Consider the following 23,489-nt stretch of genomic DNA (forward strand, 5'->3'; position numbering starts at 1 on the left):
ATCTGATCTTGTTTTATTTTTTTGCGAAATGAATGAAGAAAAGTTTAAACATAATAAGTTTAAACATAATCTTATTTGTCTTATCTAAATTTATCGTATATGATCTTATCTTATTTTTTTCTGAAATGAGTTATATAAGTTGATTAGAACAGAGCTTTAGGCATGTTCTCCCCAACTTATTTTCAGTTCAGTTACAATCAGCTCAACAATCAGTTCAGTTCTATTAGTTATAATGTAATTCAGTTCAATTCAGTTGTTTTATGTCGAAGAGAACAAACCCTTAGTCACCCCATCCATCGTGATTTTGTTGGACTAATTTAGGATTTTATTTGATTACATTTGTTTTGTCTTTGTTAACTTTGTGTTTCTACTACCTTTATATGCATGCTATGCACACAATATCATATACTTTTTATGTTCTATTTAAATGAAATGTAGGGTGTTGGTATGGGGATTTAGAAAATCATGTGATGAAGAGAGATAGAGAGAAGTCAGTACAAGATATAGTAACGTTGCTTTTATTCTTAAAAGGCCTAAAAGGACGAGTGTTTCATTTATTTTAGAATACAGGAAGTATATAATTTATTCAATAGTAATTTTTCAAATGTTTATATACTTTCTTGTTATTTCATTGTTTCAATTTTAAGATGTTCGATTTTTTTTAGGTGTACTAGTTATACTATAAGAAATGATGCAACGAACCCTTTCACACGTGTGAATCTCTAAGCCAAAACTTCTATCCTTTTTTCTCATTCCTCCTCTTTTTCCCCCAGTGTTTCCTCTCACCACTTCCCGCCTCCATATTCACCGAAAGTGAACCCTAGCTTTACTCCTTCTCAGCATCGTTTCAACGCAAGAGAATTTTGAGATCGTCGTTCTCGACTTTCAATGGTGAGATCATTGACCTTCAGCTGTTAAATTGAATCTTCATTCTACACAAGTTTTGACAAATAGAGTTTTACATATCTTTTTTAGTAAATAATGTATAAAATAATTTAATAATTAATGTTGTTGATATATTTTGATTTTTTTCATTAAGATTACCACATTGATGTTTTGGTTTACTACTATGCTACTTGTATACTTTGAAAGGGTAACAATCAAACCCTTGAAGAGGGGGTCGGATTGAATTAGGGTCTCGCAAGTCGTAACCATTAGGATTTAGGACAACCTTGGTAAATTAGGCAAAACTCAAATAAAGGATGTTAAAGTATAAACACACGAGTACTTAACTAATAATTACTCATGGATGATTTCACTCATAGTAAACCTCTTTTCCTCTCTTGTTTTTAGTTTTTAGTTTCTTGTTTTGTTGAATAAGTATGTCTTTATGAGAGTTATAGGAACTAAAACTCGTAGATCAATCGGAACAACTTATTTGAATATGTTGGTTCTCGCAAAAAAGTAAGTAAATGAACTAATATGTTACACAACCGCAAACATGCCCGTGCACGCATGTGGTGACTAGTTCCTTCCCACTCAACCTGTAACAAATGTATAAAGAAGGAAACTCTATATAAGGAAAGAAAAAAAACCTCAAATTTAGTTTTTTTATTTTTTATTGTTGAGTCTCCTTATCACCTATTCCCTATGTCTATAAATATGGAAAATTACTCTCAATACCTGAAGTTTAAGACTACTAATATGAAGGTATTGGAAGCTCGAATGCGGTCAACATGGTTAGATCAAAAATGTTATTCTTTAAATTATGTCAAAATGATAGACAATTTCATAAATAGTTGTTTGATCCAAGAAGTAAAAGGGCCATACACTGTATATATTGTTTAATCTGATTCAATGTAGTTTCATCCAAGATGAAGTTGATTTGATATTGTAGGATTGTATTTTGTTTTGAATTTTTTCCTTGAATAATGTAAAAGTGGGTTTTAATTTCCAAAATATGCCCAAAAAAATTAAAATTCCCTGCGTACCGTTCACGTAGGACGGCACGCGAGAAACTGTTTTTTTTGTTTTATCCCAGGTAAACCGCTACTCAGAGTAGCGGTTTATTTTATTTATAAACCGCTACTCTGAATATCGGTTTACTTGGGCAAAAAATGTTCCAAGCACATATCAAACTCAACTTGATTAATGAAATAGCGGTTTACACAACATAAAAAAAAATAATTTTTTTTTTGTAAACCGCTACTTCAAGTAGCGGTTTTACTTAAGTTGAAAAAAAAAAAAATTCTCGGCACTTGTAAACCGCTACTTCAAGTAGCGGTTTTACTTAAGTTGGAAAAAAAAAAATTTCTCGTGTGCCGTCCTACGTGAACGGTACGCAGGGAATTTTTATTTTTTTGGGCATATTTTGAGAATTAAAACCCACTTTTGCATTATCCAAAAAAAAAATTCATTTTGTTTTTCTTCAATATAATTTGACTTTTAATTAATAAAATTTCTAAAAGAACCACTAAGATACTCCTTAAAAAGAATAGAGCATATTGGCGAGCTCCTGAAAATGAGATGTTTAACCCTAAACATTAGCACTCCTTAAAAGAGTTTAATAGTTTGATTAGTTTAGCTTAGAAGCAAAACAATAATCAGCCTTGTTTCTTCCCAAGTCTCAACCAGTCAATCTCTCTCCTCACCATCTTATTAGCAGTGCGCGTCTTGAACTAGCAGCATCTGCTTCAATTTTTGACAACAAACCCTAATTTTACTCACTTCGTTTAATTTTTTGGTAAACTCCATTGATATATGTTGTCTGAATTTCTTTGCTGTTTTGATTAGTTCGCCATTTCTGACCATTCATAAACCTCAAAAAATGGCGCGGAAAAAGATGGAAATACGATCAAAAACAACGAAATTGCAATTAGTTTGGCCATTCTTCTTCATCCTTTTCATCCATTGCATCGCCATTTTTCTCTTCACTCGAGGATTTCTTCTCACTCGCACTGAACTTCCTCATTATAGCAATTGCTCCGATATTTCTCACTCTTCTTGCTTCGATTCATCATCTGTCTCTTCTTCTTCTTCTTCTTCTCCTTCGTCTTCGTCTTCTAGTCAAGAGAGTAATGCGACTTGTTGGACTAAACCTGCTATTGATCGTCTTGTCATTATCGTTTTCGACGCGTTGAGGTAATTAGTAACTACATCAATTAGCAATTTCATTTGCATTGGATTTGAGTTGATAATTTTGTCAATATTGAGTATTTTTGCTTGTTCTTTTTAATATTTTTTTCAGGTTTGACTTTGTTGCTCCGAGTAGCTTCTTTCCAGGTTAGTGGTTTCTGATTTTAATTGTGTCGAAAATTACTAGGCGAAATTTGCTTAATCTTTATTTCAATCAGTAATGCGTGAAGGTGTTTGATGTGTGAAGTTATTCGTTGATTTGGCTCACTTGGTTGAATTTTTAGAAGTTTGTTGTGTGAAAAAAATAGAGAGTAAGGAAGCTGGAAATATTGGATGCCTTTTAATACTATGCTATCACATCATCTCGCCCCAATTATAACTTTTAGTTTCGTGGATACGGACTTCCCTTTCTCCGTTATAGATTATGATATATGGCACATCGTTTTCTTGTTCGTCTGCAATTGATAGTGCATGCTCAAATCCCTCAGACTGAAAATATTGTTTTCTTTTTGTTTGTAATGTAGTTCGAGTTCCTCTTTTATTGAGATAAGAAGTCAAATATTCCTTTCATCCGAAAAGAGTGGCAATATTACAATTAGGAGGGTCTGTGATAAAGTTGTCATATTTTTTTCCCTAAAATAGCACTGAATGACTGGCAAAATCTTGTTTTTTTCCGGTGCCCAATGCACGCCTTTCTCTTCCCAGCCAAGGCGGAAGCTACCAAGCTGGCTTGGGCAAGAAGATAACTTATCATCCCATCTCTTGTTGTCTGTTGTATAACATGCCATGAGCCCACGTTGGCTTAAAGGTATTCTTGGCTTGAAATTTAATAATGGCTCTTGCTAATGGTTTCATTTGGATATTCTGCGAGGCCGAGCTGTGTCAGCTTTTAACTTTTTGAACATTGTCATTGTAAGCAGCTAATGGAATTTAAGGAAAAGATTAATTTTGTGGCATCTCTAGATGACTGCTAGTCCCAGTTTCCGCTATTTTGTGAGAAAGTTTTATGGTCAAATAATGCAAACTCCTTCAAATTTGGATATTTGAAAAATTGTGACTATCATATCCGCATGGAGGAAGTATAAATTTTATGGTTGTCGGATCTTTTCTTTCTTGCGTATGCTATGTTTCATCCTTGCAAACGAGAATTCTTTTTTGAAATATGTTATAGGTCAATATTGAGGTTTTCTAGTGACTCTTATGCTCGCTCAATTTTCTTGTTGGTCTAATGGTACTTCTGATTGTGGACAAACATTTCTACTCTTTAGCTTAGTAATAGCGACTTATTGTTGCAGAGAAGAAACCGTGGATGGACAAGTTACAAGTAATACAAAAGCTGGCAGCTGAAGCGGGGTCAACATCTAGGATTTTCAAAGCCATTGCTGATCCTCCTACAACTAGTTTACAACGTCTGAAGGTGAAGGTTATTGCATCTTATATTCCTGTATTTTGAGTTGGACCTTCTATTCCCTTCATCTTTAATATCCTTCTTGTTTAGGGTTGACACCTATAATAAGAATCACAATTTAAAGTGAAATGAAATTTGGAACTTGGAAGTGGTATAGAATTAGTGTTGGAACAGAGAGGAAAGGGTCGATGTGATGGGGAAAGAAGACCTATCTCTAACACGAAAATACAAGTCTGAATAGAGGGAGTAGTATAAGATTGGAGTAGTACACTATAGTAGAAAATGGCTTATGGGGACTCCATAAGTTGCTCTGAGCCTCTTCAGTTTCTTTGTTAGTCTAGAGTTATTAAATAGTAGATAAGAAAAATTTGAAAAAAGTATCTGCAAATTGCGAGGAACAGAGTCAGAGGATAACTGGCAAGGTGCTGTCCAATAAGTAAATAGATGAAAACAATAATGCATACCAATCTGCAATCATCATTCATGTGTTTTTTCAGTATTTTTTTTAAATATAGAACCTATTGAACTAGTAGCTTTTGTCCAAAGGAAAAACGAGACACCATGAGCTTCTAAAAAGATACCAATCATTGGAACTTTCTCAGTGTTCTTTAACCAGAACGAGATAGTTTTCCGAGAAAGGACTCCTTGGGAGCTGTAGTCGGAAGGAGTTTTCGTCTTTATCTTTGCTAAAGGCTGAGATCTTTTAAGCATGAGCTTTACATTTCTGGGAACTTCTATATGAGGTGGAATCCTCTTCGTAGAAAGTTCAGAGGATTACTAGGTTGTTGGGTGGTGACTATGTGGTGGATTATATTCTTGTTTTAAAGCTAGATTACTAGATATATAAGGGTGGTTCTTCTGGTGAGTTTTATTGCAAGTTTCTAGTGTCCATTGGATAAAGTCCTTATCTGCCCTACTTTGATGGCTTCCACTTTCTATTTATGTAGAAAAATTAATTCCAAACTTAAATTTTCTTTTTGTGAGGCTATAATGGAGAATAGGTTCTCCAATTGTGTGTATTTTTTGAGCAAGGTAGTAAATCATGGATTAGTTTGCTTTGATAAGTTCGAGTTGGCCCTGTATATGGTAGAATACTTTGACCTTATTTGGTAAAGTGACTCCGACCTTCCTATTATCTTTTGTGGAAATGATTTTCATGTTTGGCTTATCAAAAAGCTTACTTGGGACACTATCAAAGTATTAATTCCACCTGCAAGGCTGCATATATAATAAGTATATCAATGTACATCAAGGCGAAATTGTACCTTGTGTAATAGAGAGATTATGAAAGTGCATTTTACCTTCCATCAACTTCCATGGTTGTGTAGGAAACGATTCGTGTTCGTATAGATTTGCTTGTTTATCCTTTGAAGCCCTTCTACAATTGGAAGTATGTTGGTTTTGGTAGAGATAAGGAACATTGGATTCTTTTATTCTATGACTTGATCTGATAAAAGGATTTTCGATCCGAATGTCTGATTCTTTGAACTCTAATTCTAATGTGTGTTGTTTATTTTCCAGTATTTTTCTTGTTATTACTTTTATTTTAATAATTATACTTATCATCTTTCTGTTATAAGTAATTAAAAGTAAATGAAATCATGAGGAAACCCAATATTATCCTCTGAAACTAACACCTTCTGCCATGAGCAGCCTAGCAATGAATATAGATTGTAGAGGCCAATGTAAGTTTCATTTATACTCCTGTGGCACACAAGTATTAGGTGGAAGTAAATTGCGTGGTCTTCGCCAAGCAAATAATCGTTAATGATGACCTTCCTTTCATACATACTATTTGACGTGAAAAGTAAGAAGTGGACTTCCCAGTTCTAAATGTAGCTAACAAGTGACAGCAACCATTTTTTACAAGAACCGAGTATGGATTTTGTTAAGGCAGGTATTGGGGAAATCCAGACATTAATATATATGTAGACTTGGGAAAAATAATATCTAAATGAGGGTTACAACTTACAACAACCATATTTTTTTTTTTTATTGCAATAGTACCTCTGCCTCTTGGCATGCTTTGGACGTATTCTATTGGCTGTGGTCAAAGATCTTAAGCTTATGGCTATCTACTGTAATACATGTGTGCTATTGTGTTTTTTTTTTTTTTGAAAGAGAAATTTCATTAATTGAAGGCCAAACGGCATCTACAATAGGTATTAAAGTAAAACAAGATACAATTAATCAAGACTAAATCAAATTCGTCTTCAAAGAAACTACAATGAACCAGATCGAACAATACAACACAACCCTCTTGTATTTGCTGAATCAAGCAGCTATTGTGTTAGTTGTAGGATGCATTTTCCTGGCATTGGTATCTATTATCTAATATATTTAAATATTAAATCTAGTTTTCTTTCATCCAGAAATTTTGGCTTATCACTATCTTGGTTTTTTGCTTTTATCTAGGGCTTGACAACGGGTGGATTGCCAACTTTCATAGATGTGGGAAATAGTTTTGGTGCTCCTGCAATTGTTGAGGATAACTTTATCCAACAGGTTTTGATTTTTCTTTTCTCATTTAGTTTTATATTTTTATACTGCCTCAGTTTTTTCATGAGGACGTCTATATTATTTGTTCCATAATAAAAGATGCTTTACATAACTTCTCAACTTTCTTTTATTTGATTTTTTTAACCGACAAGTTTTACCTTTTAGGCTCAAGATATGAAATTTCATTTTTTAGATCCAAAGAGACAAAATTACATTTCTAAGATTTAGCATAATATTTTGGGAGGCAAATTACTCCATCAACTATCTTGTGCCTGGAAATATTCCAGCCTGGAATCAAGATTTGATGGGATTCAAGTTTCCTTTTTAAGAAAAGATTTTTTTCAGGATATATTAAAAGCAAAAGAGATGATTATCCTTACTTCCGAGCCTCAATCATCACTTACAAAATATGGAGAGAGAAAATTTTTCATCTAATTTTCCTCTTATATTTTTTCACTAAATAATTAGATTTATGTAAGAGACGTGAGGTGTGAAGGGGGTTCAACACATTATAATCACTCCTTACTCTCTTGCAAATTTTTTCTGATTGTTCTTGTTGTATAGGTTGAATTTATAACTAGATCAACTCAGTTGAGTTGGTAAAATTGTATCTCTTCCACAACCAAGACAGGCTCAGGTCTCAAGCTCATATTTTGAGTTGTGGACATATTATCTACGGTAGGCCGAAGGCATTGGGCTTAGGTTGGTATTAATATCTATTTCCCTATGGCTTTCTATGATGGAGGGCCTAATGGCTGGCTGTTCTTTACCTTTCCATTATAAGTAAAATATATGTGCTATATATGTTCTCCTCAACATTCATTGTCTTAGAATAAATATGAAGTTGGACTTGGTGCAGTTAGTGGAAAATGGAAAGCGAGTTGTGATGATGGGTGATGATACATGGTTGCAGCTGTTCCCTCACCATTTTGAGAAATCTTTTCCCTATCCCTCCTTTAATGTGAAAGATCTGGATACGGTATGTCTTGCTCCATGTACCTTTATCAGCTACTGAACCTTGTGATGCAATATTGTGATTGTGAAGCTAGTAACTTTGGTTCTATTTTGCAGGTTGACAATGGGTGTATTAAGCACTTGATTCCATCTCTTCGTGAAGGAAATTGGGATGTGCTAATTGCTCATTTCCTTGGAGTGGTATGCGATCCCTTTTTCTATAACGTAATATTGCTCTAGTATTTTTTTTGTCATCTGGAACATTAAAAGAGAATCTGTATAAGCAATCCTTACAAAGGAACTTATGGCCTCTTTGGTACTCTATGTCTATATAACTAGGAATTACATTCAAATGTCTTGTTACTAGTGTGCAAATGCGATGTTGAGCAAATCGTTTTGGGTCAAGTGCTTTTTTTTTGGCGGAGTGATTTAAAAAAGGCGCACTTGAGGCGCACGAGAAAGCGTACCAAGGCGCATTTAAGGCCCAAGGCTATTATCAATTCTTTTACATCAGATTGTAATTTTTCTTTGTTGCGCCTTGCCCAGGCGTGTCTAAGGCGCTACTAGGCACACTAGTATCCTGATCACCTTATGCGCCGTGAGCTTTTTATACATTGCTTGTTATGTGCTTCATAGATGTATGCTAATTTGGACATTTGTGTACATTTAGTTTGCACTACTGAAGAATTTACCTACTTAGGCATCTCCACAAACAATATCGAGTAGTTCTTATCTTGTACACAGAGAATTAGAAAGGTTTTCTGTTTTTGGGTCTTGAAATGGTGTCGACTCCTGAAGCAGAAAATGATAGATGCCTAAGATATACTTCCTTTGGTTTTTATTAGTTAACCCACTTTCTTTTTGGGTTGTCATTAATGAGTTACTCGTTTCCCTCTTTTCTTTTTCCTGTTTATGGAATGGTTCTACCAATTTTATATTATAATCTTTACAATAAAGTTTTTTCTCACTCTAGTTTTCTTTGGCCACAACATTAACTTCAATATAATATGCAATAAATTAATACTTCCTCTGTCCTTCTATGACCCACATACCTATTTCTCCTAAAACTCTGTTCCCAAAGAAGTGGGTAAAATAATAATGTTAAAAGTGTCTAGTGACGAATAGCCAAGAATTTTTGGAGCTTTTGTGGGTTGATATATAGGTTTTGTCAATATGGAGAACGGCTGGTGGCTGGTGCAACGGATACCTTTTGGTTGAGATAAAGTTGGATATGCCACCAAAAGGGTTGTTAATTGTTTAGGAACTTATGTGGTTGCCCTAAATTTGGAAGTTTCTTATGAGACCTTTTCTGTTTTAAGAGACGAGAAAGGAAGATATTTTTCCGGAACTTAGAGTGTGTTTGGTTGAAGGGTTTTGGAATGGAATGGAATGAATGTGATGGTATTGATGATGGAAATGTTGTTTGGTTGATTTAACTTAGGTATGAAATATCAAAGCCTTAGGTTTCTCATCCCCCCCCCCCCTTTAAACCCCTTCAATCTCGTATCCACCCCCACGAGATCCCCATACCTTCCCTAAGTAATAGATTTAACTCCGTACTTTGAGTGAACCAAACAACTGAAATTAGTAATAGATTTTCAATCCATACCCCGGGGCTCTCATTTTCATACAATTGGAAGGTATTTTGGTAGTACCATGCAGCCACGTGTAGTTAGTTAAAGGTGTAGGATTGAAAGCAGAGTTTTCATAGTGAACAAGGACTTATTCCATCTGAGAAAATTTTTTAAGTTTATGGTTGGTAAATAAATAAAGACAAAATGTAAAAGAAAATGCTTATCAATATAGCCTTGCAATTAGTAAGAAGTATGAGATGTTAGCAATAGACAATGGTATCAACTGTCTATTGCGTACTGCATGTCATTGGGTATAAAATAGATTTGGTTCTCTTTGTTCCTACAAACATAATTGCTCCATGGTAACTAGAATAGAACGAACATTAACCCTTCTTTATAGAAAATATTCAGTTCTATATTGGAGTGATGTGCAGACTGACCATCGACCAATTATCACACTGGAAATTTATAGAAAACCTTTATGCGTATCACTTAGGTTGGTGTTACTCAGTTGCCGGGAAGAATTTCAAGTGAGAGCTCTAACTTAAGGTTTCTTTTGGCTGATTTCCACGGAACTATGAAAGACTGGATGTTTGACTTCTGACTTGGGTGCAGTCTTCTGTTGACTGTAATTCTGCTGTACCTAAATGCGCTTGATTGTATGGTATAGAATCAGCCACATCCCTGATCTCTATTAAATTCCTAAGCCTCCAAGGTTATAAGTGGAGTTCTTTTATTTATGAGCTGTCTTGTTTAGTGGCATGAACTTGGGTCGTCCTGGAGTTTCACTTTTGTCCTGTATGCTTTGTATCTCACAACTTATGTCAATGCAACATATGATTTTTGGATTTTTTTTTATCTTTATCAGGATCATGCTGGGCACATTTTTGGTGTCAACACAATGCCTATGATACAAAAGTTGGAGCAGTATAACAGTATCGTAGAGGTTAGTTCTATGAAGCTTTATTTACTATAGTCTTCCCCCGATCATTTTTATATTTATGAGAGCAAGCCGTATTTCTGGATGGATAACCTAACTTGTAGTAGACCAAAAAGGCAAAACTGGTTATTCGGTTTTTTTGTGAGAAATATGTGTTCAGAGAACCGTAATCTAAGAGGAGCAAAAGGGGTTGTGTAGCCTCCTCCTATGTACTAAATTTTATCGTTGTTTCTGAGTGATTGCATCAGTGAAGGAGAAATGTGAAGAATGTTTCCCAAAATTTGAGATTTGTGTTCATCGCAACGGATTTTGTTGCCTCTGATAGGTCTCTCTGCTGAAGTTCATTTGGTTGTTGAAAGTACTTTTATCTTTTAGAAAATATATTTCTCAGTATGTTGTTGATAAAGAGCATGCTAAGTGAAATTGCAATTTGATTGGCTGTAGTTCTTAGATTACAATGTTTCTATAAGTTGAGTTTGTTATGTTAGCTGAGTTCCCAAATATGGTTGAGAAGATATTTGGTATGATAGTAGGGTCATAGTGCAACAAATCATCCAAGGCCTCCAATACTGTCGACTTATGCCAGACTTGGCAAGAAGGGCAATGGAAAGGGAGGAAAGGAGAATGAAACGTGGCAAGAGGGAGTGGAGGAAATTACCTGAATGTCATGGGAATATCAGAATGGCAGAGTATGGCAGAGAATCTGCTAGCTAGACAATGAGGTGGCAATCATCATGTGACCAAAGAAAAAAGGAGCGTGTGATTAGGCTATAAATAGATAGTAGAAGTAATGAATAAGGCATCCAGGAAAGTGTATTAGCTCGCTTATTTAGAGAGCTCTTCGCCTCTCGAAAGCTTTTAGATTATCCCAGTGTTACCTAATTCGCTATCTAATTCGCCTTTTGAATTCGCCAATTCTCCCAAAATGAGCCAAAAATGAACCAAAACCGACCATAATTCGCTTTTCTCAATTCGCGATTCGCGGGGGAATTAGGTAACACGGGATTATCCTTGTTCTTCAATATTGAATGAATATCACTGTAACTCTGTGCTGCCATCGATCATTTTTGTGTGTGTTTGCTGTTAGTCCAATTCATTACACATAGGTTCATATCTCTATGAGAATAGTGTCAGATATTCATGTGTCTTACTGCTTATAGATATGAGAATTTGTGGCGTCCTCTATCACATTTTTAAGGAACAAATTTCAGGGTGGTGGTATGAGGTTCGTGTGGAGGGTGGAGTGGTCAATGTTAGTGAGGAAGTTGAGATCTGAAAGAGAGCAGTTGAAGCTTGAAGGTTGGAGTTCAGAGGAGCTTGGTGATATTAGGGTTAAGAAGAGATAGGCTATTCAAGGTAGAGATCACATTGATTAGGTGGAGAGTGAGGGTCTTTTAACTGTTCAATTGGAGCATCAAAGATACAATCTAAAGAATGTTAGAATACTCAGAAGTAGATGTCAGAAGATAAAATCTAAGTGGCTAAGAGGGAGACAGTGATCTGAGTTTGTTCTTTAAGGTTGTTAGTGGGACTGTGGGAGGCTATGTTACCGAGGCTCAAATTAGAGAATCCGGTATGAGTATGTATTTCAATATCCGATAAACAAAATGATGCGGGGACACTGTCCTTAACCGACATGGTACAGGGAATGTCGTCTGTACAACAATGTCAAAGCAAATATCAAATATTTCGGAAAAGATAAATCTCTGGGAATAATTATTGAATAAATGATTTTCCAAAGTGAATTAGTAGAAGTAAGTCAAAGAATAGTTAATAGGAAAAATCCTCATAAGAAAAGGAATAGATATTAGGAGTAATATGTAAGAGCATATTCTCTTTACTGACTATTCTTGAAACATCAATGACCTTGCAAAAAGCCAAAGCACTCGCCTCCCATTTTATCAAACCCTAACCCCCCCAAAGAAAAAAAAAATTTGAAACAAAAAATTTTGAAAGATCGGAAACGAGACGAGTAAGTGAGTAACCCACGGTTTATGCCTTTCCACCTAAATGAACATAACCTCAATCAAAAACACAAAGTAATCACCGTTTCACACATCCTCTTTCCCTCTTTGGAGAAGTAGCTGATAAGATGCTGACGATCAAATTCTCATTGATGCACTGGAATATCAACCTTTACAGCAAAATCCTAAACATTTATAGAAAATGGTTTATTTCACCTCAAATGTACATATCTAGGGTTAACCTTAGATCCAAAAATGTGGAAGTAGGTAATATATCTTTCTGTCTTCCTGCAAATATAGCCATATCCGAGTCTAGATTCACCTATTAGACCCATATTCCGCAAGGCCAAAAGGTCGTGTCCAGTTGACAAGATGGGAGGACAAGGAGATGTTTCATTACATAGTTTGAAATAGAAAGTGGGGATCCTATTAGCTAATAAAATTTCATAGTGGAGGAGATTTCTTCTTTTTTTGAGCCTTTATAGTGATGAGAAGGTTGATTGTTCTTTCATTGTTGGTCTGGATGGGGTCCTATGTCTAAGGATAATGATATTATTTGGCTAGAGCCTTTTGATATTTACTTCCTCTGTTCCATATGAGTTGCAACACTTTCCTTTTGCAGAAGTTTCAAAGTAGTTGCAACATTATTTTATTTGGTAATGAGTTCTCTCTGTTTCTCTCTTCATCACACGGATCCAGCCTTTTCTATTTCTCTCTCTCTCTCTCCACTTCTTAGAGCTTGTGCCTCCGTCCTGTGTTGCAAGTTGCAACTGATAAGGACTGAAGGAAGTTTAAGTTCAAGAGGGCCTCTGTACAGCTTATGCCGATTTCTTTTCCAACCTTGTTGGAACGTGCTTTAAGATTTCTGATTCAGGTGCTTGAAATTTTTTCTTGAGACTAGGGGTTGTCTATAAGAGTATGAACTCTACCTTTATTGCATTAGTTGGGAGAAGGAAAGATCAGTTGAAGTGGAAGACCATGTTAACCAGATTTTTTGATAACCACAATGGTTTTGTTGACGTGTAGATGAACTTGTGATGTTGCTTTGGTAGCTAATGAGGTGGTGGATCAACCCAATGATGTTAAGCAGAGAAAATATCTGTGATCGAGATTGTGATTTTTATTGCAGAAGCAGATCATGTCACATGTGTCAATCTGTGCTTTGCAGTCATTGAAATTTTTGCTTTAGGTGTTAAGAGTTTTCTTGAGACTAGGGTTGTGTATAACAGAGTGACTCTACCTTTATTACCTTAGTTTTAAGAAAAGGAAAAGATCAGCTGAAGTGGAAGACTTAGGACTTTTGGTTTACTCACAAGTGTTAAGAAGACTTATAGATAGCAGTAATGTTTTTGTTTAAGACAGATTCTGATGCTGCTTTGGTAGCTAATGTTAAGCATAGAAAATATTTGCGGTTTTGATTGTGATAGTCACAAAAGCAAGGCATGTCGCTGTCATTGTAATTCGAGAGTTATAAAGCACACTTTTTACATTAATTTTGAAATGTACATTTTAGAACCTTCTCTCCTCTCTCTCTCTCTCGTTTTGTTAGAAATGCCTCTTCCCCAACAGCATTTCTTATTAGACGTATGCTACAAAATGACAATTTGGAACTCCGTTGCAGATTGACCTCTATGTAAGAATGGCCTTCTTTTAGTTCCGCAATGCCGAGATAGAAACAAATGCCTCAAGACCCTTTTCTGGCTAGCACTGAGAAAGACCTTCAGTAGGAAGTCAGCAGCTCTCTTATGATGCTTTATAGTTGTTTTAGGGAGTCACTGGGTCAGTCACAAAACACGTAGGGGTTCACTTTTGCATTGGTTTATTATTTTTTTGACCTCTAAGAAACTATATAAATATGAGCTTGTAATTAGGATAATAAATGGATGGTTTATGATGCAGTTAGGGAGTGATATTGAATTCACTTCAACATATAGGGGTTCAATTTCTTTGGTTGTCTCAAAATAAAGGTTCATTTGTATGTAAGAAAAACATATTTATGGTGCTTGCAGTTAGGATGATTGCATGGTTTATATTGTTGATGTCATTACTGTTGAATTTAGTGATTTGTTTTTTTTTTCCCCATTTGTTTCTACCCCCTTTTTTTTTGTTCTCAGGATGTTGTTGAAGCATTAGTGAGTCAGTCAGGGCCAGGTGGCCTCCATGAGAATACATTATTGGTTGTGATGGGTGATCATGGTCAAACATTGAATGGCGACCATGGTGGCGGAAGCCCAGAGGAGGTGTGATATGATCATTTTATATTCACAGAAAGAATTGATACTGGTAGCCCAGAAATCTGTTTAATATGAAGCATGTTGATTGCAAATCACAATGTTCTGAAGTGGATGTGCATCATTTCATGCAGGTTGAAACATCAATATTTGCGAAAAGTTTTAAGAATGTCACTTTTTCATTACCGCCTGAGCTTGATTCTGTATCTTGTGGATTAAATGCGGTAACTCTTTTTCTTCTTTATTCACTTACCTATGTGCTGCTTATTGTAGCATGACCTCTTCATGCTGTTGGAGAAGAGGTGGAAAACATTATTTTTCTAAAGAAGGACCCGCGGGGGGGGGGGGGGGGGAGGGGGAGGAGGTTGTTCAGTTATTAGTGTGTTGGACTTTAGATGGGAAACATACTATATGAAGGTATATATGTTTCAGGATGGAAAGCAACTATGCATTGGCACCATTGAGCAGGTTAGTGTGTTTTGTTAAACGTCATGTCATGCTCTTTACAGTCCCTGTCCTCTTATAAGTATAAAACATTGAGCGTATATTTAATTTACTATTTGCAGCTTGATTTTGCAGCAACCATGTCAGCAATGCTTGGTGTTCCTTTTCCTTTTGGAAGGTGTAGTATAAGCTCATATCAGCTTCTTCTTTATCAAGCATTTCTTTACTTCTTGTTCTGATAATTTACTGTATATTTTGTGTGACATGTATGATATATGTGGAGTCATACTTGTTTACAAAATGTTTTGGTTATCATTGTATGGAGGGGAGGGAAGGAGTGTGCTTCCATTTCCTTCCTAATCTTTCCAACAGTGGAAGGATTTGGTTTATTGAAGGGGCAGGAAAATGAATCCCTCCAATTCCTTAGCCTTTTCTTCCGCCGGTCCATATACATGCAAGAGAAAAATAGATCCCTCCTTTCCTTCCCCTTGCTTCCCTCGGAATTCTCTCATCAAAATTCAAAATCCTATTTTTGGTGAAACAAAAGGAGAACTCAAATAGCTTAAAATTATCTTAAATAGAGTGTCAATAAATTATTTTTATAAAGGGAAGCTTTTGAGATTGATTGATAATATTTAAAATGGACACAACCTACACTGATAAGAGTATATATGACACAAATTTCTTGTGGTTGCAGCATATATGGCCTTACTCGTCAATGTGGTGTGATTGCATCTAATCTTGCTGTGACTGTCCAACAGTCTCTGCAGAGAGCTCAAAGTTTCTATTAACTTTAGGAACTAATTAATGTAATTGAGCTAATCTGGTGAGGAACCTAAAGAGAAACTGGAGAACCAACCCCTTGAGGACTGTATGAGAAACATGAAAGAAGTAGGTAGAGCAACGAATCATGTGAACCATTGATCTCCTCTTCAGTCATGATGTGGAGTGAGCATTATGATATGATGGAAACTGCATCTAGATGAACTGATGAACATTGCAGAAAGAGTCACTAGAATCAGAATGCTCCACTTGATGAAATGCTTATCTAATAATTTGAATCTCCTAGAGAACTTGATATATAATCATGATTGCTTGAACATGTCTTATTGCATTCTGCTGATTTATTTTGTATTTGCCTTCTATGTAGCTGATATTAGAGTGAATTAAATAGTGTCGTAGCCTCAAATATACAACCTCTGCTCCATATCAATTGCAACACTTCCCTTACATGGAAGTTTCAACATTACATTTGGTACTGGTTTCTCCCTATCTCTCTCCTTTCACACGGATCCCTCTTTTAATTATCTCTCTCTCTCTCTCTCTCTCTCTCTCTCTCTCTCTCTCTTCTTCACATGACCTCTTTAAAAAATTTGTCATCCCTATATGCAATTAATATGGAACGGAGAAAGTAATATGGTTGTACAATTACTATGAGCTGATCGTTATCTGTAGCCTAAGTGTTTAAGCATGTACCATATGTCTGTCTGACTTTTATTCAAGTTCTATGAGCATTGTTGTTGATTTTTGTCATCATAGTGGATGTTCTTTTAATGCTTAAATCTTAAATTTGGTGACAGGTGCTTATTTGTTGTTGGCCTTATTAGCATTTTCATATTATTCTTCCTTAATAATTTGATGTGATTACATCTTCATCCGTTTTGAATTTTTTTCCAGCATTGGGCGCATAAATCCACAACTATATTCTCTTGGTGCTGGCAGTTTTCTTTCTCAAGGTGTTCAGTTGGAAGTTCATGAAAATTACTCAAACCTTATGAGATGGATGCAGCATTATGTCAATGGCCTTTGCATCAACGCTTGGCAGGTATATGGTTTCAGTCCGACTCCAACTATCATGACAATAATCGTTTCCATATTCTTTCGCCTTTCTTTGGAGTCGTATATAGATGGCTACTGTCTTGGCCCTACCAAGACATGCAAGAGGTGTTTAATTTGACAATTTCCTTTTGAAGCTTAGATTGAAGTTTGTTGTAAGTCATATTAATTAATTCTAAGAGGCAAGATTGTCTCAGCAAGCAGCCAAAATATCCCTCTGAACAAAGACAAAAATATACTTTACATGTTACTGGAAAATAAATTTGAGGCTGATATGCTTTGGTGGAAATTCTTGTGAATGACGACACATAGATTTAGGTGAGGTTTTTTGCTGATAACCGCATCATTTTCTAGATAGGTCCGGGGATATGTTTATAGCCTAAGATGGTGATTCCACTGCTGGGTTAAGCATTGACGGCCAGTTTGATTAACATTTAAGCCCTAGGTAATACATCACTCCCACAGTCAGAACATCAGGTACCATGAAACTATGAAAGAGAGGAATCTGTTAAGGAGAAGAAGTACTATAAGTTCCCCTGATAATCAGGATTCACTTTAATTCCTTTTATCAATACTTTAGTAAATCAATATTTATCAATAGAGGGACACTTCGCCAGGTGAATTTTTCTAATTTATAACTTTATTCAGTAATTTGTGCTCTAAATAGAATTTGAAGCTCTAAAACCTTTGGGGTTGTAATTAGGGATCTGCAGTTCCTTAGAACATTTAGTTTCTCCCAAAAAATACATCAACAGTTGAAGAATGCATTTATTAGTACAATTCTCCATAATGATCTAGGTAGGCAGTAAAATCACCAAGTGGTAAATTGTGATAGGTATTGTTAAAATAATTTTTTATTATATTTGTACATTTTTGTGCCAAGCAGATCAGTTCATGAGGATATCCAGGCCTCCTTAGATCCAAACTATCTTCCTCTGAAAGGCTGGGCTACTGTTCCCCGGAATAAGGGATGATTTTCAGCTCTCTGGGTTTGGAGTTTCTTAGTGGACAGGTTTTCTAAGTTCTAATATTGGAAGCCTGCTATTTGATAAGGTTGATCGTGATGTTAGCTGCCATTTGTTTCACAGCTCATCTTTCGACAATGGATTCATTATGGGATAGTATGCAGGTTGGGAAAACACCAGATCTTGATTGTAGTACCATTCTTTCTTCTCTCTTCAATCTTCACTAGACAACCCAGCCCTCCTCTGCTTTTCACATATGCAAGGAAGAAGCCCAAGAAAAATGCAAAGGCAATGATTATTGAAATAGATAATTAGTCATGATGTCAGTGGGAGAGGAATCATGTAATAGAAAAAGTTTAGTTACAACTTACAAGGAAGGGAACATGCAAGAAAGTGGAGGGAATCTTGTACTTAATAGCAAGGTAAATAGTAAGAGAATATCATCCAGAATATAGTGAGCTCATCAGAAGAATGGGAGAGTCTTTAACCCAAGGAACTAAAACTCTCCCGTTCCGTTACAGAACGGCCGTTCTGTAACGGATTTTGGATTTGCCGTTCCGCGAAATCCCGTTACGGAACGCCATAATAATATTCACATACTTCTCGCCGCGTTGTCCGTTCCGTAACGCGAACTCGCCGCGTTAGAACGCTTTTATCCCCGTTATATCTGTTTTTTTCAAACATTGGCCAAATTCTTTGTATGATTTAATTATATAGTTGATGAAACGTGATATTCTATTAGATTTGATTATATTATGTTGTAATAATGCTTCATAAACTAAAAAATGCAAATAAAGTTGAAACATATTTATGTGAATTTTTTTTAAAAAATCACGCTGGGTCGGCCGCGAAACGTTCTATTTGCCCGTTACAAGTCGTTCCCGCGACAACGTGACCGTTCCCGCGAACGCGAACGCGACCGCGTTTTTTTTCCCTGCTTTAACCTCTCATAAGTTATGGGTTGTCCCTGTAAAAGCTTGAAGCTTATCTTTGTGAAATATAACAGGAACATAGTTGTACTATGTGCCTCCCTTAAGTTGGTAGGATTTTATAATGCATGGTAGGTAGAATTTACTATGAGAACTTTTCTTATTTGTTGCCTTCTTTGATCTTATGAACTTAGCCACTGTCTTCCTAAAGAGGTTCTGTAATTTGGTACAACGGTACAACCTTCTAGGCTTTGTTGAGCTTGATCATGATATGGTTTAAAGCCTATTGGTCTACATTCGATTAGATCTGTAATAAAATGCTATTTAACTTGTTTAGGTGAAGAGATATATTGATGTATACTCTGCTTCATCAGTCATTGGATTTCCCTCCGAAGACTTGATGCATGTGGCAGACATGTATTCTCAAGCACAGGAGAACTGGTTGCAAGTCGTGAAAGGTTCAATGTCCTACATGAATGAAAGTTGTCCTTCATCATTATCTGCACTAAAAAGGCAGATTGACATGTATGTACAATTTCTTGACAGTGTCGTTGGGCTTGCTCGCTCCAAATGGACGGAATTTAATCTGAAGCTCATGGTGGTTGGCTTGAGCATTCTATTTTTGTCACTTCTTGTACAAGTAGTTGCTATCAAGAGAGTGGACAAGTTTTATGAGTCTTCTCTGTCTGCTAGATGTCCTCAGCTATCTGTTGGTTTAGTTTTTTCCATTTTTGCAGTAATTATTAGAGCAAGCAGTTTCCTTTCAAATAGTTATATATGTAAGTTTTCTTCCTTTTTAATATAAATTCCTGTGATTTGTTGCAGCAGATCATCTTGTATTCTTGACATTATATCTAATTCATTTTCATTGTGCCACTCAGTGGAAGAAGGAAAAGTTGCGATATTTTTCTTGGGCACATCAGTCATCCTCGTGTTGCGTTATTCATTTAAGAAGGCAAAGATGCTATTAGAAGTATGGAATATATCTTAGTTGCTGTTTCTATTCCTCACTTCCATTTTAAATAAGCATTTATGTGTTCTGCTATCTATAATCTTTTACATTTCCTGTTGCACGTATCGTTTTTACTATTATGATTGTTGTAGCTTCCTTGGTTATTGATTCTTTTTGGGTAATTAATTGCAGGCAGCTTTATTATTACTGCTGGTTACTGCACTAAGATTTATTATGGAATTGGGACTATCAAAGCAGGCGGCTAATCTGTCAAGTGTTGCATCAATGATTGGGATTGCTGAGGATCACCCTTTTTGGATCTTTCTATCTTTAAGTGTGCCTGTACTAGCTCTATTTTTATTAGCATGCCTGTTGCTCAAGTACCTTCGCAACAACCCTTGTCAGAGGGTCCAAAAGTATGTAATATTGGGAACCATCTTGTGTTATGCGCTCATAGCATCACACTGGATTCTGGATAGTGAACTTCTATGTATTCCTGCTACGCTCCACTACATTGGAAGAAGTTACATTCCTCGAGTAATATATGTTGTTGGGATTGCCCAATTGGTGGTGTTACTGACAACTCAGCTGTTGATTAGAAAGAGAACCTTACACCATCAAAATGACCTTACTAGTAGGATAATTGCCATGTTAACTGCGTGGAGTTCTGCTATCATACTATTGTCAGGGAAACAAGGCTCTGTTGTTGCTCTAGCAACTGTCGGTGCAGGTGCTTATGCCATGTCCTTTTTTAGCCTTTCACAAAGTCTAACCTGTTATTTCATCCTAATTTAACACATAAATTGGTTTAGTCGTTTTCGGACCTATTATATTTCAGTTAAAATTTAGTACAAGTAACAGTGACTTTATAAAAGGGGTTTGATGTGGAATTGATATTCCAGAATGCTAGAATGGAATGTTGATGCTATAAGGTAACACTTAAGATTGCATTGATTTGGTGGATTGTCCATCTCTGGGATGAAAAAGATTGGCTAAAACTACATATATTTGGATCAGATTATACATAATCTACATTGATCTAGTCTTACAATAAATACTCTCTTTCTTTTCTGAAATTTTCTTTGGTCATCCTTCTTCCAGCATGTTGCATTGTGAGATTGCAGAGCTTGTCGCCAGTTGCTACAAATGACACATCAAGCAATGTTTCTTTCTATTCTCTTCCTACTACTCAGTGGAGTCTTCTTGCAGTTGCTCTCTTTTTCTGCAGTGGTCACTGGTAAGGATCTGCTTTGCTTATTAAAATGTTTTTCTTTATGGAGTCTAATCCAGTTCATTTATGAATAATAATAATCTCTAATATAAGATCCATTTGGTAAGAAAACTTTAACAGTGTTTCATCTTCACACAGGTGTGCGTTTGATGGCCTTCGATATGGTGCTGCATTTGTAGGGTGAGTATTCCTTTTCAACTCTGAATTCTGTTGAAAATAAATTGTTAGAAATGCGATACATTAGACAAGGGGATGGGATCAGGGGAGAGAGCTGGTTATGGTGAAGTACTCATTTTGGCTTCTGATTATCTCACACATATATATGATCATCATTAGGCTAACTTAAGATTACATCAGGTTTTTGTTTCCTATACAGCAAAACGGGTCATTTATTCTTTGCAACTTTATAATTCACTGCTTTAATCTCATATGCAGATTTGATGAGTTCATGCTTTTTAGACAAGCAGTTCTTCTAGCTATTGACACGTTTGGCTTCTCTCACGTTCTACCAATTTTTGGTCTTGCCATTTTGGTTTCTCAAAGACATTCAAATGATCAGAAAAGGCAAAGCAAACTCTCCTTGAGTGTGCAATTATCTCAGGTAAATTAATCCACTTGCATATGTCCAGATGTTGTGCTCTCTTATCATGGAACCAGTTCTGCAGTTTTTGTCAGTTGCTGATCAATTTTTTACTGTCAAGTTGCTCATCAATTTATATTGTCATATGATTAGGTATATTTGATGTATGGATGCATCATCACCAGTGCAGTTGCCTTTATGGTATTATGTGTTACAATACAAAGGCGGCATCTGATGGTAACAGCAAGGCCTTTCTTAGTAATTCTCTGTGCATTTGTCTTGGCTTTGTTGAACTAAAGTTTTGCTTCTGTCATGCAGGTATGGGGATTATTTGCCCCAAAATATGTTTTTGACGTGGTGGGTCTTATCCTGACAGACGTCCTTATTTGTCTGGGATCGCTGTACTATATTGACTCTGTAGAAGACGACTTCAAGCAAAACTGAGTTTCTCTAAAGAAAATGGCTATCTACAGAACATATTCTTTGGAGAACAAGAGAGTGCAAGGTGATGGGCCTCATTCCAAGGTGAAATCACCCCCCCCCCCACCCCCCCCCCACCCCACAAAAAAAAAAAGAACTCTTTGTTCTCCAAATAACATGCGCAGTTTATAGCCCAACATTTTTTGAAATTTCTGGGATCAACTGTTTGTCTGGCAAGTCTCCTTATATAAAAAATTCCTTTCTTTTTAGACTTTTAGATTAGTTACTGACAGGCTAGGTTTTAGAAATCAGCTCCGCAGGACTATGGCTTTGATCCATATTGAGTTGTTATTGTTGTTGTTGCACTTAGAAGAAAATACATAGGAATGTATTGTATTTATTGCTTAGGAAGGAAGGAATGTTGGCGATCTGTTTCGTACTGCCTTCTGGAGCTTTTAATTTGATGATCTAATTTTGTGGCTAGATATGTTTGGTGTATAGCTTCAATGAGGGATAACTAAGAGTGAAGATTTCTAGACTCTGTCAAAGTAAAACAAGAACAAGATGTCTAGACGAATTAGTGTTTCATTTCTGTTCTCAACATGTATGTCATTTCAAAGCTTTAGTTTTTGCTGGAACTTGGGGTCTTCAGCATCTTGACATCTTGCTCTAGTATGTACATAGGCTAAACATTCATCCAAATGCATTGTCACCTTTCTTGTGTAGACTGTTGGATACAGAGTAAAGACTTTGCTTAAATTAATCCAGTGGGAAACCAATGGAAAAGGCGTAGTCTTGTATGCATTGTACAGTGTATAAATTTGTCGATTTTTACATTGTATCCCATACTTTTAACTCTCTATACTGTACTCCGAACTTACTAATTTTTTTTTTTTTGGGTAAAAGTGCATAATTAATTAATACTAGTGTTCAATACATGCCATTGAGGATCACTGATGTGGTCATGATCATCCGAAGTGACCGAAGTAGCGGGCTTCAGTTCGACATTATTACAATTAACTTTGTCTGCAATGTCAAATTTAATACAATTAGGGGGTGGGTTTAACAAAATACAAATGTTGTTGAAGGCTCTGAAACCGTCTATTTTCCCCTCCACAGTTCTAGCCAGCGAATCAGCAAGGTGGTTTGCTCCTCTTCCGTCGTGTCAAATGCTAGTTCCTGATAGCCCTTGGAGTAATACCCTGCAATCATTAGATATTTGAGATAAATGGCCATTGATTCCCTCATGGTTGGAAATTGCTTCGTAATTTAGTTATCATACTGCAACTAGTCAATGTTTTTTGCACCCACTCTAGAGCCATTAAAGATTGCTCTTAGTTCAACTTTGCTAGCGTCTAAGGGACGCACATTGTAAGCCCTCAATCCAAGTACCTGTATGGTCTCTACAGAGCTTTTAATTTCCACGTACAAAGTTTGTTTGATTTGCTCGCCTTTACGTTGTTAATTTCATTCATTTTATTAGTTCC

At 36.1% G+C, this 23,489-nt stretch overlaps 1 protein-coding gene across 3 annotated transcripts; it reads left to right on the forward strand.

Moving 5' to 3' along the window:
- The first annotated feature begins 2,476 nt into the window (after positions 1–2,476).
- LOC104892213 (uncharacterized) lies at positions 2,477–23,444 on the forward strand. 3 transcript variants are annotated; one of them, XM_048645196.1, is made up of 22 exons: positions 2,982–3,081; positions 3,188–3,222; positions 3,781–3,883; positions 4,371–4,492; positions 6,899–6,988; positions 7,842–7,961; positions 8,054–8,137; positions 10,379–10,456; positions 14,529–14,654; positions 14,780–14,869; positions 15,078–15,113; positions 15,212–15,267; positions 16,767–16,914; positions 19,157–19,598; positions 19,701–19,792; positions 19,964–20,501; positions 20,873–21,008; positions 21,141–21,182; positions 21,438–21,603; positions 21,736–21,819; positions 21,901–22,107; positions 23,122–23,444. In XM_048645196.1, the coding sequence occupies exons 3-21, from the start codon at positions 3,862–3,864 to the stop codon at positions 22,024–22,026; spliced, it is 2,598 nt and encodes an 865-aa protein (XP_048501153.1). In that variant the 5' UTR covers positions 2,982–3,081; positions 3,188–3,222; positions 3,781–3,861; the 3' UTR covers positions 22,027–22,107; positions 23,122–23,444. The 3 variants fall into 3 exon arrangements, with proteins under 3 accessions (XP_019104965.1, XP_019104966.1, XP_048501153.1); XM_019249420.3 differs by lacking the exon at positions 3,781–3,883 and having other exon boundaries at positions 2,477–3,081; XM_019249421.3 differs by lacking the exon at positions 3,781–3,883 and having other exon boundaries at positions 2,477–3,081; positions 21,901–22,087.
- The last annotated feature ends 45 nt before the right edge of the window (positions 23,445–23,489 follow it).

This window comes from Beta vulgaris, chromosome 5 (assembly GCF_026745355.1).
Source record: "Beta vulgaris subsp. vulgaris cultivar EL10 chromosome 5, EL10.2, whole genome shotgun sequence".
Lineage (NCBI taxonomy): Eukaryota > Viridiplantae > Streptophyta > Magnoliopsida > Caryophyllales > Amaranthaceae > Beta > Beta vulgaris.

Bases quoted from the DNA above. Each gene is read 5' to 3' on its own strand.
- LOC104892213 (XM_019249420.3), top strand. From the start codon at position 2,768: ATGGCGCGGAAAAAGATGGAAATACGATCAAAAACAACGAAATTGCAA. The intron at 14,655-14,779 runs GTGTGATATGAT...CATTTCATGCAG, and splicing joins GTGGCGGAAGCCCAGAGGAG to GTTGAAACATCAATATTTGC. The intron at 20,502-20,872 runs GTGCTTATGCCA...TCCTTCTTCCAG, and splicing joins TCTAGCAACTGTCGGTGCAG to CATGTTGCATTGTGAGATTG.